General features: G+C 42.8%; 2 protein-coding genes across 2 annotated transcripts; one reads left to right on the top strand and one right to left on the bottom strand.

The window, feature by feature from the left end:
• The first annotated feature begins 6,819 nt into the window (after window positions 1-6,819).
• On the top strand, window positions 6,820-9,487 carry fzd8a (frizzled class receptor 8a). Its single transcript, XM_063912146.1, has one exon. It carries the CDS (start codon window positions 7,211-7,213, stop codon window positions 8,954-8,956), a length of 1,746 nt encoding a protein of 581 aa, XP_063768216.1. The 5' UTR covers window positions 6,820-7,210; the 3' UTR covers window positions 8,957-9,487.
• Window positions 9,488-11,137: 1,650 nt separating this feature from the next.
• LOC134883778 (cytochrome P450 2F2-like) lies at window positions 11,138-18,036 on the bottom strand. The gene is made up of 11 exons (XM_063912190.1): window positions 17,784-18,036; window positions 17,422-17,581; window positions 16,669-16,824; window positions 16,417-16,577; window positions 15,783-15,851; window positions 15,580-15,684; window positions 15,361-15,499; window positions 15,140-15,225; window positions 14,947-15,048; window positions 14,683-14,824; window positions 11,138-14,605 (listed from the first exon to the last, which is right to left on the bottom strand). Exons 1-11 carry the CDS (start codon window positions 17,943-17,945, stop codon window positions 14,418-14,420), a joined length of 1,470 nt encoding a protein of 489 aa, XP_063768260.1. The 5' UTR covers window positions 17,946-18,036; the 3' UTR covers window positions 11,138-14,417.
• Between the last annotated feature and the right edge of the window lie 297 nt (window positions 18,037-18,333).

Genomic DNA, 18,333 nt, shown 5'->3' with positions numbered 1-18,333 from the left:
GTTAAATCCAAAAGAAACAACACTGATTGTGTAGATTTATTTCCTGTGGTAAGAGGTAATCAAATTGGCATTGTTCTGGGTTACAGAAGGAAAAGGACAAAGAGGGCAATGGTTATCACACAGCTAAGTTTACATCACAAATTACAGTATATTACACAATAACCATTGTTGGCTGGCATAAAGCAGCCTTGTCCATCGGATTCCAGTGGCTCCATGCTTCAGTTAAGGCCCTATAGGCAGAAATATTCTCACTAATGCTGACCTGCTTCTAGCTTTTATGACACTACGGTGTAAGGCATATAAGCATCACGGGTAACTTTGATATCCATTATGAATTCAAAATATGTATCTTCATATTAATTATTGAGCTGGAAACAGCATGGCTGTCAGTGTTTATATGGTTGGAAAAGCTATGAAGACTGTCTGGTCCAGAGAGAGATGTGGGGGGAGCAGGAAGCAAGTAACAGATAAGGTCATCAGTGTCCCACTATCTGGCCTTAGGGAGGGTGAGTTTTCCTCACACACACATTTTCTCAACACCCACCCAAGAGGATCCTTCTACAAATGATATTCTGTACGCCTAGAACTGCTCTCCAAATCAAGTCTGTCAGCGGTCTATGTAAAGTATGAAGGCTAGATTAATACTGCAAATATTGCCTGTGTTTACATGAATAAACATGTATTAATAGGATTGCAAATGAGCAGTATAGGATGCCCTGGGTGGCTCACGGGGGCGTCCCTCAGCTTCCGATGTGCACAGTGGGAGCGATAAGGGGTCTGATCGGAGCCCGCCAAGAACGAGACGCAAACTCCACAAGGTCGTTTGTGTTTTACACATCTGCTACCTCATGCTTCTCTGTCCCTCGCCCTCTGGAAATGGTTTCCCACTTCCCTACCATGTAGTTTTCCTGCCTCTCGCTCTCTCGCACCGTCTGTCTGGCGGTCATCCTTGCCCTCGCCATCTGTTTGACAGTATGCCACACAAGGAGACGGAGGGAGGTAAGGAGGGAGAGGGTGCCAAAGAGAAGATAAGTAAGGAAGGAAAACATGAAGGATATACAGTACAGGATTCCATGGACATTTCTATGGTATTGTGTTCTAGGGCTTTCATAGAGATACAGTATCTATTACAGAAAGACTAATGGTATCCATTTATGTTTATTTGTACCATAAATTTGCATCATTCTTAACATTCTTAGAGTATTACCTTTATTTTTGTATTAACTGTGGACAAATTAAAGGATATTTTGTAACATCTTGGGAAATAGACCCTTTCTGTCTCCAAGAATTGAATTGCAGGAAAAGCTGGCCTGGCTCTGTTTAAAGGTACACAGTTTACATAACTGTTTGTGGTGGAGCTGTTGATTGAATGCTTGTGTCTTCTTCAGGACTAGTCTTAACGAAGATTTAAAAAAGATTGAATTTCCCTGAATGCCCATAGTTTGGGGACATTGCACCTGTACTATACCTATTAACATTGTGTAATACAGAGGAATCATGAAGCCTATTTGACTTTTTCTTATTCTTACTTGGACTAGAAGAAAGCTTCCAACCAAAACTGTGAAAGCGTTATTTACAACTCAATATCACTAAGTAATAGAGCTGAATGAACATCCCAAGAGTTTGAGCTGACCATTCAAGATCTCAAGAAGGTGTTTTTTAGCTGATAGCTGTTGCCATAGAGCGACATTAGGTTAAAGGGGCACAGGTAGACGATGTATTCAAAGCCTGAATGAATGAATGAGATGAGGTAATTAGCAGGATTGGCGTCCTCTTCCCTCCTTGTAAAACAAAATAATGCTGACACCAAGCAACCCCTCTGCAGTCTGGTCAGAAACAGCACAAAAGCAGCCAGGCCGACCTCACCACAGAATTCCAACGTTTTGTGCTACAACAACTGCAAGCAGCAGAGCATGAACAATTAAATTACCACCTTCAGGATCCAAAACACAAGTGTTCCACCCCGTGTGTTGGAACCAGATGGCAAGTCTACCTGCTTCAGTGCCGTCCATGTGTTGTTCCAGGCACGCTGGCCTGCTCTGGTTACACGGAGGGGTTAAAAAAAAAATCACCTCCCGCTATTATATGGGCTAGTGTGTGTTTCCTGAGTTGAAGAAATCTCTGTGGGCTCGCTTACCTTTCTGGACAGAGAGAACAAGCCGCATGCTGTTTTACAAGAGGGGAGATAAATCCGAAGGGAGTGTCAAGTAGCAGGCGTCATAGCAGCCAAAAGCAGACCCTATGCTGGCTGGCCAGATTCTTGTGGCATCGGATGGCTGAAAACTCCAAACAATCACACTATAACACCGTTTCTTGGAGCGGAGTTGGCTGTCAACAACAGTCAGTTCTTGACGGTTGGCCGCAGGAGAACGGTACAGATTCTCCTCGTGGAGGCAATGTTGTTTTTTAATTAGTTGTGCAAGCGAGAAGTGGAATCTGAATTTCTCATGATTTTTGCTGTAACCCAGCCTACAGATGTTGTGACATTAAAGCTGCACTAAGCATGGCCTTTACATGCTTTATGAGCCTTAAAGGGTTGATTCACCTAAATGACTGATTGTCCAAGCTTAGTTCTGGTTTTGTCCATGTGTGCAGATACGTAGTTTACCGTCAAATACAATAAAAGTAAATGGAAATTTGAGTACATTTGAACTTTATTTTGTATTGTGACCATCCTGTGAAAGCCATGCTTCTCCAAAACGTGAATTTTGTGAGCTACGAGCAGCCATATAGCTTTGCAACATGCATTTTTCAGGAGATCCATTTGGATTAAAAAGGTCATTTTGCTTAAGAACTCAGAGAAATGTGAAAATAAACTAGAAAAGAATTGGGTGGGTCTTGCTGTATCCTAAACCAGCTAGTCTGAAGCAATTAATTATAAACTGTTGTCATTTATTGGCTTGTAAATTATCTATAGACCATAAAATGGTTTACTGACCATTTACAGAGCCCCTTGTTGCACGTTGTAGTTGTATACATAGTCCCTTAGTAGAAAGCAATACCTTTATTTGTTTCTGGTATTCAAAGCATAAATGAATTTCATTTCAGAAAAGGAACTACATCTGTAAATCCTTTTGTCTCTTGCGTGTTGCGTCTCAGACTGATAAGTCCTCAGACATCTGGGTAGTAAAGTTCAATTTTCTAAAGTAACTAACTCTTGCAACCACTAAAATTCCAACACATTGTCTGCTTCAAGACAATACCTTATTCTCTCACTTGGGTTTATAGTTCTTACTCTACATGCAAACACACACACACAACTCCTCCTTAGTCTCACAGAGTGGGACACTGGCTGTAAGGAAGGATTTACAGGGGCCGCCTGTCCTCCCAGCAGTAGGCTGATTGGAGGGGCTGGCTATGTTTGTTAAGGTAATGGGCCCTAGGTGAGCTAATTCACAGGGTACACGCTCCACACTCTGTCACCTCAGGAGTACCCCGGTGGAAAAGAAGGTTGCCGGCGGGGGCTGGGTGCTAGAGGGGGGAAGGTTTCCAGCTTTCCCCAAAATCCCCTCAGCCTTGCACCGTCTCCTCCAGCTCCACCTGAAAGTGATTACCAGGCCAGTCATGAGCAAACAAGCCCCATATGGAGTGTCTATAGTGGGGCTGAAGCTGGAGCCTGGGGAGCCCTCCTCCACCTCTTTGGAGAGGAGAGGCCTGAGCAAACACAGCTAATGAAGTCTTAACAAGCAGCCCCGGGTTAGCGCGAGCCTGCTAAATGCCACCGAGGCTCTTGGAATTGTGTCCAGCAGATTGGCTAAATCTCCTCGAAGCTTTCCTTTACAAGATTATGTTGCATTAGCATATCTCAGTCTCACCATCTCTGAGGTAAGTCCAAGATGGCAAGCAGTCACACTTGATGGGCTTCCTTTTTTTTCAGCCGGAGCACTTGATTCTGACAGACCGAATGGGGCTTTAAATTGAATGCATTAACTTGGGATCTCGATGTGATTCTGGATTTATTCATTGGTCACAGAGTGTTTCCTTAAGGCTTTGGTCTGGGGGGATATTTTCTCACAGCGTGCAGCCCTGCGTTGCACACAGGAGATGAGTGGATTTCCTTGGAGTCAATCATTATCTCTACACGGAACAGGCTCGACGCCCTCTCTTGCCCTCGTCTACCCTCCCTTCATCAAGCCCCCACCATCTTATCCTTCCTCCCTTTTTATTATGTGTCCATTTTTCACTCATACGAAACACCAGGGTTTGTTATTGAGAGAATATCATACCTTCCATCGTGTGCACAGACACACACTCACTGGCCAGCCAAACTCTTGTTTCCTAATCAAAAGCAAACAGCCATTAACAGAGCTCCTTCCATGTTATCTCAAACTGGTGAATCACTTAATTTGTTCTGTGGGTCCAAGTTGCCTCACATGATAAAGACCTGGCACCGCTCCAAACAAAATACCACTAAACTTAAACTCTAAACACCAGCACACCCCAATCCCTGCACACAAGATAATTCTTGGAGGACAAACTGGGAGATAGATGCTTTTTTAAACACTCACACTCTTAGATCACACATTGGCCTCCGGGCACCCAAACCCTGCACATGTGCACAAAGGAGGACAAAATGTCTATTCAAAAACACGTTGGTGAGATGAATATCGCGTTTCGAACAGATGTGCTGATCACATGGTTGGCTTCTCGTGCCTCATTTTAGCAGAAGCTCCATATATCCTCTAACAATCTGGGATTTTCACAACAATTAAATATCAATTAAACATCCTTTGAGAGTGTATCTTTGGAAAATCAACTAGTAATCATCCCAGACAAGGTTTATATGTGCAATTTATCAGTATGGAGTGTCAATAAATATCATACAATTTGCAATACTTGTATAACAATATATTTTCTTCATAGTTAAAGCTTTTTTATGTTCTGTGATGGCCACAAGAAGGCATTTGTGGCTCAGTTCATGACCCGCAACACATATTCGAGATACCAAACCTGGAAGACTATTTTTAGATACTTTTGCAAATAATAATGTTTAAATCAAACTATGGGAATCTGGAGGACTGGCTAAAAGAAACAAAAAGATGTAGGAAGCCTGGGCCAGCCACACCAGGGGCCGTCGGACCCAGAACGTCCCCCCTAAACTAAAAGGGAAATGCAACTAAACTAAGAAACAAAGCCGTGAAAACTGGACTACCAGAGCCTCCAGACTCAAAGAGAAACACAAAGCAAACAAAGAGCAAAACATCTTGAACCAAAGTCCACCCAGGACTGCTCAGTCAGGCAGCAAACTAGAGCTGTTTCTCAAACTTCCTTAAGTATGGGGAATCATGGCAGGTGAGGAGGACCTGAGGAAAGGTGGAGCCGAGCACAGATCAGGACAGATCAGATGCACCTGTACAAAAGGGAGCCAAGAGGAGAGGAGGGTGAGACTATTGGGAGCACGTACACTGAAAAAATATGAACTTTATACATTTGATTGAAGTCAACGTTTTAGTTTTTTCAGTGTAACAGAATATAGTATTTCGGTAACATTTCAGGGGAAAGTATTCAGTTAAAAAAGTAGCGATACCACATTACAACAATATTCTGTTACAAGTTAAAATGTTGTCAAATTAAGTGTAACATTCATTTATTTGCAGGGATAATTTAAGTTGTAATACTTCATATACTTTCCAGCTTTGTGATATGAAGCAATGTGTCATTATGTTGTGTTAAATTGAATCTGTCAAATATGAAACAAATTTGGGAAATAATAACTGTACTTAAGAACAGTGCTTGAGTATATATACTAACCCCACTGCATATCATTGCAAAAGTATATGATAAAGTATGACCATGTCAGTATGCAATCTACAGGAGATGCCGTAATGCAAACAAAGGCACACTATACAGCAAGTTTTTATTCCGAAGTTATGAGACAATAAAATACTTGTTAAAAACATTTACTGCCATGAGTTTGCAGTGAAATAACTAACAACATCCCCAGACACATAAACCTATAAGCATGTTAACGTTGATATAAGGTATTTGCCACTGTCTCTGTGTGCTGTTCTGTTGGTCTTTGCCTCGCGCAATTACGCCTCCCGCGGAGCTCTATGCAAGCCTTAAACGAAACATTAGCACCTCATTTAAAATATAAAACAGCTTTTCACAAGGACAGACAGCTCCCTGGGTAGTCTTATCATGCGCAAATGAGCCAATTTACCAAACTGTTCCCTCTCTCTCTCTCAAACACACAGAGAAACAATCATACGGAGCTGCTGTGCATGTTACTTTTGTTGTGACACTATTGATGTGTTAAAGGAAGTAACAAGACGGCGAACAGAAAGCTAATTCGCTCAGAAAGATTAGGAAAATAGTAGGTTATGATTCATGCAAACAGCGCGTCTGGTATAACGTCTTTATAACCACTTAAAGTATTATAATTACAATGTCTTTAAATGAGGAGGAGTGATTAACGTGTATTGTGGAGTAGCCGTGGCTTTGGGCTTGATATGATTTATTGTAGACATCTGCACTTTTATGAAAAGTTGGTATTTGAAAGAGAAATGACCAAAAGTACTTATTTTATGTCAACATGTGGCTGTCTGATTTACGGGTTTCATCGGAGAAGGTAATATTTAGCTCGATCTTTCTCTCCAATTCTGTATCTCGGTGCCACAGACACTGGCCAAAATAGCATGATGATCATAAACGTTATAATAACAAAACATATTTTGGTAGAACACTTGATGGACAGCTGCAAAGAACCGCCTATGCTGCTCTGTGATTTGAGGAGAGGCTCTGGAGGTGTGGCGTGGGAGGCTCTGGTATATATTGGCCCCGCTTCGTCTCCCAGCGGTTAATTTGTATGGGAACCAGGACTAAAGTGGGACGAGCCGACTGAATGTAGTCGCTGTGTTTTGAAGAAAGAAACAAGGCCCACATTTTCCCTTTTGCAGCGATCGGATAGCAGCAATTGTTTTTTAACAACAGACTGTATGAGGATACTGTTTCCAGAAGAAGGGGGATTCTCCTCTCAGCCATCTTGACTGGTGCTTGCCGCCCTGAAGGCTGTTTTCTCTCCTCCACATCTTCAGCTGAAAGTAAACACGGCTTGCACATTGCTTGCAACTCCGTGCAAGACCCCAAGAGAAGCGAGATGGGCTCGCTGCGTAACATCTAACCGGAGCAGAGGCAGAAGCAGACGGCTGAGAGGATTTACTGCTGTCGGTACCAGAGCAGAAGAGGGGGGACACGACGCGCCGGTGGGATGGATCTGTTTGGGATTTACCTGCTCCTCTCCCTCGCTCTCCTGCCCCGATCCAGCTGCACTACGGCCAAGGAGATTACCTGCCAGGAGATAGCCGTTCCCCTGTGCAAAGGGATCGGCTACAACTACACATACATGCCTAACCAGTTTAACCACGACACGCAGGACGAGGCTGGACTGGAGGTGCACCAGTTCTGGCCTCTGGTTGAGATCCAGTGTTCCCCGGACTTGAAGTTCTTCCTGTGCAGCATGTACACCCCGATCTGCCTGGAGGACTATAAAAAACCTCTCCCCCCGTGCCGGAGCGTGTGTGAGAGAGCCCGGGCTGGCTGTGCGCCTCTCATGAGGCAGTACGGTTTCCCCTGGCCGGACAGGATGAAGTGTGACCTGCTGCCGATGCAAGGCAACCCCGACACTCTGTGCATGGACTACAACAGAACTGACTCCACTACAGTGTCCCCTGTCCTCTCCAAACCCACCAACCACCCCGGTAAGGGTTACAATCCTCCTAAAAATAAGCCCAGCCGACCCGGCGCGTCTGGGAAATACAAGCCGCCTGCCGCCCCATGTGAGCCTGGGTGCAAGTGTTTGGAGCCCATGGTGCCTGTGAACACGGACCGTCACCCGCTGTACAACCGGGTCAAAACAGGTCAGATCACAAACTGTGCCATGCCGTGCCACAATCCCTACTTTACGCACGACGAGAGAGCATTCACCGCCTTTTGGATAGGACTTTGGTCCGTGTTGTGCTTCGTGTCAACTTTTGCCACAGTAGCCACTTTCCTCATCGACATGGAGAGGTTCAAATATCCAGAGAGACCCATCATCTTCCTCTCAGCCTGCTACATGTTCGTGTCAGTGGGCTACATTGTGAGACTGATCGCGGGACATGAGAAAGTGGCGTGTAACCGGGAATTTGACCTGGAGCACATCCACTATGAGACCACCGGCCCCGCGCTGTGCACCGTGGTCTTCCTGCTTATTTACTTTTTCGGCATGGCCAGCTCCATCTGGTGGGTCATCCTGTCTCTGACCTGGTTCCTCGCGGCCGGGATGAAGTGGGGCAACGAGGCGATCGCCAGTTACTCACAGTACTTCCACTTGGCCGCCTGGCTCATCCCCAGCATGAAGTCCATTGCGGTGTTGGCGCTGAGTTCCGTAGATGGAGACTCCGTGGCTGGCATCTGCTACGTGGGGAACCAGAACTTGGACAACTTGCGGGGCTTCGTTCTAGCCCCTTTGGTGATTTATTTATTCATAGGCACTATGTTCCTCCTGGCCGGATTTGTTTCTCTGTTCAGGATCCGCAGCGTCATCAAACAGGGTGGCACCAAAACAGACAAACTAGAAAAGCTGATGATAAGAATTGGCATCTTCACTGTGCTATACACGGTGCCAGCCACTATCATAGTAGCCTGTTACTTTTATGAGCAGCACAACAGGCAGAGCTGGGAGATAACACACAACTGCTCCAACTGTTTACTAGAGAGGGACCGCAGGAGCCCGGACTATGCCGTTTTTATGTTGAAGTACTTTATGTGCCTTTTAGTGGGCATCACGTCCGGGGTGTGGATTTGGTCTGGGAAAACTTTGGACTCTTGGAGGACTTTTTGCACCAGGTGCTGCTGGGGCAGTAAAGGCACCAGCGGCTCCATGTACAGTGACGTGAGCACAGGACTAACGTGGAGGTCAGGCACGGCCAGCTCTGTGTCTTGCCCCAAGCAGATGCCATTGTCCCAGGTTTGAATGAGAGAAAAAGCAGCTTATGAGGGCTGCTAATTGTTTGGGAGATAACCCATCAGTCCCTGTCTTAAGCAATTTGCATAGTAATGAACTGCTGCTGAGGTATCCCTCCCCCTCATTCTCCCAAACTCACACACCTCTGTGGGGAGAGTTGGTTGAAACAATGTACCTGGCATTCACACAGGTTAATTCCTCCTGTTTATATGTATAAGAGGTACAGACTGAGGCTTTTACTTAACCTGGGCATTACTTGTTGTAGGCAGAGAGACAGTTTTGTTCCTAACTAGCTTCATACAAAGAGCATTTGCCATTTTATCTACATAGTGCCAGATAACATTGTATAATTCAATCAAAGATGGTTTAAATTAAGCCTTAATAGTGCCCAAGTATTTTACGGGTCCTTCATTTTGTAATTTTCAAATGTATTTATATAAAAGTTATGTAAAAACGTGTACATTTGTGTATAAAAGAAAACTTTATAAGCTATTGTAAATTTGTACAAAGTGTAGATGTCTCTTTTTTGGAGAACACAAATATGACCTTTATTTTGACAATAAAACATTTGATAAATCAAACACATCTGTGTTACTTTGCGGTGTTTTCCAGTCCCAAAAGAGGCTGTTGTGTTTTCAAGCCTGTGCAGGCATATTTTGTGGTTCCTTGTGGTCACCGTGTTGAGGATGGCAGCAGCAATAGCAGCTTTCGAGAGTCCCGGCTAAAAAGGAAGCCCTTTTAACCATCAGAGACCGGTAATTAGAGGCAGGGGTTGAGTTGGAGCATCTCCATAATTGTTGAAGTCCTCTTCACATGCCTGCCGAAGCCCGCTTTCTTAATTTAGTAAAAGAGGGAGTGGGTGAATGGGGGGTATAAATGCAGGGAACAGACCCTTTTCATCTGCGGAAACTTTGATCTTTCTTTTTTAACGGCCTAGAATAAAGGTGGTGTGTATTAGGAGTGTCTGTCTGATGTGCCAAGGTTCCCCCTAAACGTCCCCATTTGGATGCTTTGATGGACGTCCCACAATTGAAAGAGCATTTTGGAACCCCTCGCTTTTCTGGGCTTGTCAGACCTGAAACCTGCCAGAGCCCCTGTGTCTTGTGTTTGGTTTTTTCGCAGAGCCTGAATTGAAACATCTTCTCCCTCGGCTCAAGCTGTGTCAGCGAGTGCAGGGGCCTTGACATGAATGATATTGAAATAGCAATGAAAGCCCCACAGGTGGTCTGTTCACATGATCTCACATCTTAGGGCCCCCTAATCGAGGCATTTTTTTGCTACAAATGTATCTGGTTTAGTCCCAATTAACCCAATGCGCTGACATCAGATGATACACTGTAACCCAGTGTAGAAATGCCTTTGATTTGCTGGTCAATTGTGACAGTGGGCTTTGTAGTCACTGCTTTATTTCTTTACGCTTAGACTGTAGATGTTGCTACCCAAAAGCCTCTTTTCACTGTAGACATGCATCTGTTGGGAGTGTAAATCAGCCTTTTAAACTAACCACCAGTGTTGCCACAAAGCTTTCAACGGTTCTGGGTATTTTTTTTTTGGTAAAGTTACTAAAGATCAACTTTGGGATTTTTAATCATCCCAAAAAAACGTAATATATTCTGCTGCTTTCTTCTAGGTAATATATTACACACAAGTCCATGCTCCTGCTGTTATATTTCCATCATATAATCATGGTTGCTTTCAGTCTTGCAGCTTGTTTTTCTTGTGTTTACTTCAGAAACCTCAGTGTGCAGCTCCAGCTCTCACTGCCAGCCTCTTAGCATTAATGTGCAGCCCCACCTACTGGTAGAAACAGAGCATTACACCCCACATGCCACAAGAGCTGTGGTGTCTCTGAAGTCTAAGAATAGTGTAGTTTTGAGTAGCAAACAAATCCCTTTCAGTTTTTACATTACTTCAGCAGTTGAGAACGCTATACAGAAATGTGTGGTGATAAATTGAAGAAAGACAGAAGGTCTTTCCAATTAATATAAGTATTTACCATGTAAACGTTTACGGCACGATGGATACGTATAACACATTTAGTTGTGAAAGAGTGAACAACTAAACATTGAAATGGCAAAAATGGATACTTTTAACATCTCGACTTTTATTGAGAAAAAAAGGCTGTACTCTTTAATTCGTTTAATCCTTTGGTCTCAAAAAATACTAAATTAATGACAAACATTCCCTCATTCAGTGTCTCAGGTGTGGGGACTTCTGTTTCTGTTTGTAGTATAGTAACCTGAATATTTTTGGACTGTTTTCCAGCAAAAAAAAGAAGACATTTGAAAAGGTTTTGGGAAGTTGTGATGGACATTTTTTCAAATTTTTGACAATGTATAGAAAAAAACGATTAATCAGAAAAACAACCGGTAGATTAAAAAAAGACTTAACTTGTATTTGATTCAAAAGAAACAAATAAGTATAGGGCCTCCACAGGTGAGTATCACTTCAAATGTCTAATGCAATATTGTTATGAATGGTGTCCCAAATTGAATATTTCACTGCATTCTGGGAAATTGTGATTTTGCTCCCTTATTTTCCCAACACTTCCCAGTCCTCTCTGATAAAACTGAACAACACACACTTACTTTGTGCTTCTTTACATAACATTCTACTTTTAATGTGGTTTTTATGACACAAATCAAAGTTCAGTCTCGACACTCGAGACTCTATACTAGATATTCTAAAACTGACCCTCACTGCTCAACACATCGCCTGAACCCATCTTCCCCCGATACCTCTGGCTCCACAAAACAACTGTGCAGGCACTAAAGCAGCATGTCCTGGCTTGGCTGTTATGCACACATTGTAATTAACATGTAATTTCTCCACAGGGGTCACCAGCCAAACACAGTGCTGCCAACAGGAGAAAGTATGAGAGTGTACTGAGGTAAACCTTCACACAGACAGGGCAGGGCTCTCCGAATTGTTTGGTAATAACTGGTTATTGTCCAGGTCAAAACACACATTGTTTTTATTAGCAAGTGTTTTATGGACATGCCATTATCTAATCTTGTCAGGGCTTGTTCACGAATGCTACCCAACGGCCTCTAACAAACACTGTGAGGTGGTGCTGCAGCGGTGTAACCAATGGAAACACATCTGGTAATCCGTACATAAATTCAGGAGAGGGAAGTCCATGCAGCTGATCCATTATTTTATTTTATTCAATAATGCACGGTGTACAGATGTTATTGGGACATGGTTTCACATTTAATATGTATGGCAGTCTTTACTTTTCATTTACTTGTCATAGTTTTCAATACTGTTGATCCTTATGGGACATCTTGGAGAGTGTTCTCTTTTATTGCATGAGAGGAACACGCAACATTTTAAAAAACAAAAGCCTTGAATGTAATAAATGTGCTAAGTCTATATGCCTCTTTTACAGTTTTTCTTCAGCTGTGGAGATTAGATTTTATAAATATGCCAGTTAGTATCATTTCTTCTAGATTTTCCAGATAACTTTTGACAGTGGAAGATGAACAAAGGCACTAAAGCCCTACAGCTTCCATGACTGTATTCCTCCGTGCATAAAGCATAACAGTGAACTCGGGTTTCTGTGCCCCATTTTGATTAATGTTGGCGCTCCTGACCTCCAGCTCAGGCACATTATTCCCATCTGGCGATTTGAGAAGGCAGATGTTGGACAAATAGAGGTTCGGCCCTCAGGCTTCGTGGTTATAGTTGCTAAGGGACTTAGACTTCACCGAAGCTGTTGCCATTTGGTTTGCACATTTAAAAGAAGTGGGTTTAAGTAAGATGGTTGGGGTTACACTAAAATAAAATGGGAAATGAATGTGTCAGTCGTGAAGTTTTTAACCAATAATTGCTTCACTTGTGCACTATGACTGGGCCTCACAAAGATATCAGCATAAATGGCAGCAACCCCGTTGGCACGGTAACAATGCCTCTGGGGTTTAGTAGTCCTTACAGTGCACCCCTGCTGCCTCTTCCAATCCGAGGACCCTCCCCACACACATACACACAGCGGCAGAACACTGTGTTCCCTCGGTCCTTCACTGACTGACTGACATCGCCACAAAAGGAAAACTTCTTTCATCTGAGGCGCTGAGTGTTCGGCCAGACTTAGCATGGTCACATCAGGGGGGGGGGATCTTAGGTCCAGCTAACACGCCCACATTCGTCAATGAAAATGGCTGTGATGTCACTGTTCTGTTAATAAATAAATAAATAGCAACAGGTGTATACAGCATAAAAAAGGGTGGTGACCAAACTGTGGCAATGTGTTACCGTTTGTCAAGGGAATTGAAATCCACACATTATAAACCATTTTTATTCAAACTCATTTTAGCTTGAATGAATGATTGATCAGTAGTTTGTTACTGGCCATTTCAACAGGTAGCACTACAAATGTTTACTATTCACATAAATTACAATGCCGTTTTTGTGTGCTAAAGCCACATGTTATATGGTTTTAGAGGACAACCCGTTTATATTTATTTGTAGAGTGTAATACGAGCCTCCATAAAGGCCTCAACTATGCATTCCACCATTTTAAAATAATACCAGAATATGAAAGCGTTTAAAATATTTATACCATCTACAATACATACACTATATTGCACACATTCCGCCATTAGGGGGCCCTATAAACTTTAGAACTACTCACAGCCTTACTGTTCCCATTCAAAGATAAAACTCTATTAAACCCAATACCCAACTCTGTCCACGTGAGGGAGCCATTTAGTCGATATTGTCCTCTGTCCCCCAGATCTGAATGGACACTATAATTGTCAGGGGTGTCAAACATACGGCCGGGGGGCCAAAACCAGCCCGCCAGAGGGTCCAATCTAGCCCGCGGGATGACTCTGCAATGTGTAAAAATGTAAACGTGCAAACAAATGTCAGTCCGAGCTTGAGTACCAAAGATTTTGATTTGGTGGAACCCTATTGTCCAAAACTGGCACAACATTTATGTATCTTTTATGAGAACATTTTATGTACAAAGCAGGGGGGTTAACTTAACCTTCTTCCCCAATAGCCTGAATTTACTTTGTATTGTGGTGTGTCAGGATTACTACACAGATGTTTTGATGAAAAATTAAAACACTATATTTTTCGGTTCCAGATAACAGTCACTAAATGTGTTAGTAGACACTCTGTGAGCTGTAAGGTAAAATGGTAGAAATTTCACACATTTCATTTTGTAAAAAAGAAAGTTAATTAAATGTGAACATTTTCAGAAAGTACTTTTTTGCACTGAAACAAGGGGAACAATTTGTCGATATTTATAGCTTATTATGCTTTGATTTTACTGGTCCGGCCCACTTGAGATCCAACTGGGCTTGTATGTGGCCCCCTGAACTAATATGAGTTTGACGCCCAAACCATGACGACGTGAATGTGACTTTGCTTTTAGAGTATTTCTTGAGTTGTTCCCTGGTGCTGGTTGCTTGTGTTCACTCGGATAACCCTTTATTGTTTGTCCTGTGTAAACAGAGATCATTTACTGCGTGGTTCTGAGTTGGATCTTCATGCGGTACGGTTGAGGAGACAGAGTGACTCCCATCACAGGGGAGTAGTCTGGTTCTCCTGCATCTTCGGGCCAGATGAATTTGAACTTCCTCAGCAGAGTCACAGTGATGAGGAAGAGCTTCATCTGAGCCAGACGCTCGCCAGGACACATGCGAGGACCTGGGACATTTTAAATCAGTGAACCGTGTTCTTGGTTTTTTTTCAAACAGCAGAGGATGACAGGGGTTTATTCTTACCTGCACAGAAAGGCATGAAGGCCTCCGGCTTGACAAACTCTCCCTCGTCGTTTAGGAAGTTTTCAGGGTTGAATTCATGAGGAAATTTCCACTGTCCTTCCTCGTTCAGTACTGACTTCATGTTTGGGATAACAATCGTACCCTGAGTAGAAACATTCCTTTAAAAACTGCTTTATATAATGTGATATGATGATGCAAAAGGAACAATAAGTATCAGCAATCCAAAGGCCAGGACACTTTTAAGTTATCCAAAGAAACAAATACCTTGGGTAAGGAATATCCCATGAGTTGTGTGTCCTTTGTTGCAACGTGGTAGACACTGAAAGGCACCGTGTTGGCTTTTCTTTGCATTTCATGGATCAAAGCCTGGAGTAGAATACATGTTAATCAGACCTGTGTCTTCATATGAAATATCAAAATAAAACTGTACAGAGACATGTGTCTGATAATTATGTACCAGCGTGTACGGCATGTTGTGTCTGTCGTCGTAACTTGCATGATCCTTGTTTCCCAACACTTGGTCTATCTCCTGCTGACATTGCTCTAAGAGAGGCAGATAAACAGTCAGAGCCATAGAGGAGCAACAAAGGATTGAGGAAAACCATAAAACACATGAAATAACACGGCTAAAATGAGGGGAATAGATGACATAATTGGCAGTACAAGAGTCATGCATACCTTGGATCTGTGGAAAAGTCGTGAGATAGAGGAAGCCAGAGAGCATGGTGTTGGCTGAGGTGTCAGTCCCAGCAAATAGGAGGTCAAGAATAAACATGACAAGTCGGTCCTCATTGAAAGAGGAGTCTTTACTGTCACTCTGGGAAGAGAAGAAGAATTGTTTAGATGTGATCTTTCTTTATTTCTCATTTAGATATGCTCGATTTGCATGACACACACCTTATCCAGTTCATCCAGATAGCTGTCCAGGATGTCTCGCGGTTGCCCGGGGACGATGGTCTCTCTGTGCTCCGTGATCACACCAGTTACAAGCTTCTTAAGAGTCTGAGAAATGAGAAAGGAGACTTGAGTGACATCCAAAAAAAGAGACAGATTTAAAGTGGAAAAATAATAAAAGGTCAGATTGAGAAGTATGGACCCACCTCCATGTTCTTAAACCCCTTCATGAATGGCAACGGCAGGTTTCTAATAATGGGTGTGGAGTCATAGAGCTGTAAGGAAAGATGCATATTTAAACTTCTGCTGCGCAACAAAAAAGGCATAATCTTTTCTTATTCCCTTATCAAAATGTAATTAGGAGAAACAAACAGGGTTCACACACTGATGGACACTACGTCACTAGCTATTTCATATAATGTAAGATTAGCCAACATTAGCTTAAAACTGAGCATGACTAGTATTGCCTGTGGCACCAAGGAGAATGTGGTTGAGTTTCATGTGAAATCCTATGAAAATTAGAAATCTGAAATAAAGTTCACATGTTTGATTGACTACTTGATCTAGCTAGCATTAAGATTACATTTCAAATGCACTTACATAAAGTAAAAACTGTCATAAATAAATGAATCATTTTCTCAATACAAGACAGAGTTTGAAGTTCTTTTCGTACAGTTAAGTCATTAACATTCATTTCTTATTTCCACCACTGGAAAAGCATAGTATCAGATCCTTATGCACTTCATGAAACTGTCAAATATGAGGCCTAGTAAATTAAAATGTTACTAATACTATTTCTCTGATCAAAAACTGTTCCATTACAAACATGTTGTGACTCACAATAGCCCAGGGTCCATTAGTTAACTTGGAGTTTTCTCTGAAGCACCGAAGAACCTCTTTGAAGAAGCGGTCTTCACAGTCATAGCGTTCACCAAACACAATTAGGCTGATGATGTTGGAGGCCACATTAGGAAACAGAAATTTAGGATTCATCGTTGAACCTGAACACAGTGAGGTCAGTTCATCTTTAGCGGAACATTACATAATAGTGTGCTAACGATGAATGAGAGGTCCATGTGGGTACAAGTTAGCATACCGTCACTCTTTCCAGTGTTTCCAATGTGAAGTGAAGCTCTCGGAGAATCTTTTGCTCCATCGACCCTGTCCCAAGGCCAAAATTCCACAACGCCGTCACAGCAAAGTGACGCTGCTCCTTCCAAGTCGGGCCGTAGTCCGCCAGAACCAGTCCTATATCAGGCGTGGATATGGGCACATGGTGTTTTCAAAATCTTATAGGTAGTGTTTATTTTACTCAACAGCAGCCACAAATGACAATTACAAGATGCTAAATGCAAGTATGTACATTATAATAATGAAAAAAAGTCAGCAGGCATACTATCCTCAATGTGTAACTGCTGGTAGGCTGTCAAACTTTCTATGATTAACAAATGGGGGGAAGCCAGCGAGCTAGTTCAGGCAGTAAACTCGAGCACCAATGATACACTTACACGTGAGGCGGCTTGCCTCTTTTACGACCAAGCAAGCACATTCTCCTTAATCTGCCGCTCTATTTAAGCTGCCAGACCTGTCTGCTTCTGCTGATGCTTGCCTGCCCACCACCATCCAAGCTTCCACCCCAACATCCACCTCTAGGCTCGGGGGGGAAAGTTATTCCATCATCACTCAACGTTCTATGTACATTTGTGGAGTGATGAGGCCTCAGCCTAGATGCCAAACTCCAACGACATGCTGCTTCTAATGAACATGTCAAATTAACACGCGAGTTGTCTGACGTCAACAATTAGTAACATTGAGTTTAGCCTGTTAACGTTGAATCTGTCTTACCGTTCGCGGTGAGGTGAGTGGCATAAATGTCTTGGGGCCTTCCAGCAAAATCATCACCTTTGGTCAGCATCGCCTCCTTCAGGGCCTGCACCCCATTGATGACTACAACGGGTTTGGGGCCGAGGAAGAGACTGTAGACGTTTCCATAGGACTTACTCAGCTAGGGTGAAACACAGTAAAAATCTCTTTAAAATAAATGCTTTTAATCCACACCCATTAAAATCTCCTATTGAGAATATTGAGGTGTTCATTACACACACTTTTAATACTCAATTATCACCAATTATGCATGCGTGTGGCTGATGATCATCAGTATATCAAATAGAGGCAACATAAAAGTCCCATGGCCGTGTTCGTCTTACCCTTTCCAAGTCTCTCATGGGGTCATGCGCGCTGAGGTTCAACAGGTTACCCAGTATCGGTAGTGGAGTAGGACCTGGAGGAAAATTCTTTGGTCTCCGAAATTTGAGAAAGAGAATAAAGAAGAAAATACAAATCCATGGTAGGATTAAATAAACAAACATATTGGAAGGGAATAAGTCGAAATTCAAGCCCTGCTTCTTCTGCTTGGTCAAATATAAATGCGCTAGCCTAGTCTATGCAGTTAAGACACAAGAAAAGACATGACAGAGCAGGTTCTGAGAGGCTTTGGCTGGAGCTTTTATTCCAGCCCCAAACCCTCCCAGCTGATTATCTGTTACTTCAGTCTACATAATTGACAGCAGGTGACACAACCGCAAAAACAGGTATGTCAGATTTCAATCTTAACACAAGACGGGATACCACAGGCAGAGTCACTTAGCAGGTTTTTACGGACATCTGTTTGTGCTTCAGGTTTTAACATCCTCGAATTCCACAAAAGGGAAAAAGAAGATGCTGTTTCATAAAGAGGATGGAGTCACATTGCATTTC

This window comes from Eleginops maclovinus, chromosome 21 (genome assembly GCF_036324505.1).
Source record: "Eleginops maclovinus isolate JMC-PN-2008 ecotype Puerto Natales chromosome 21, JC_Emac_rtc_rv5, whole genome shotgun sequence".
Lineage (NCBI taxonomy): Eukaryota > Metazoa > Chordata > Actinopteri > Perciformes > Eleginopidae > Eleginops > Eleginops maclovinus.
This window is presented reverse-complemented; position numbering and strand designations above follow the sequence as displayed.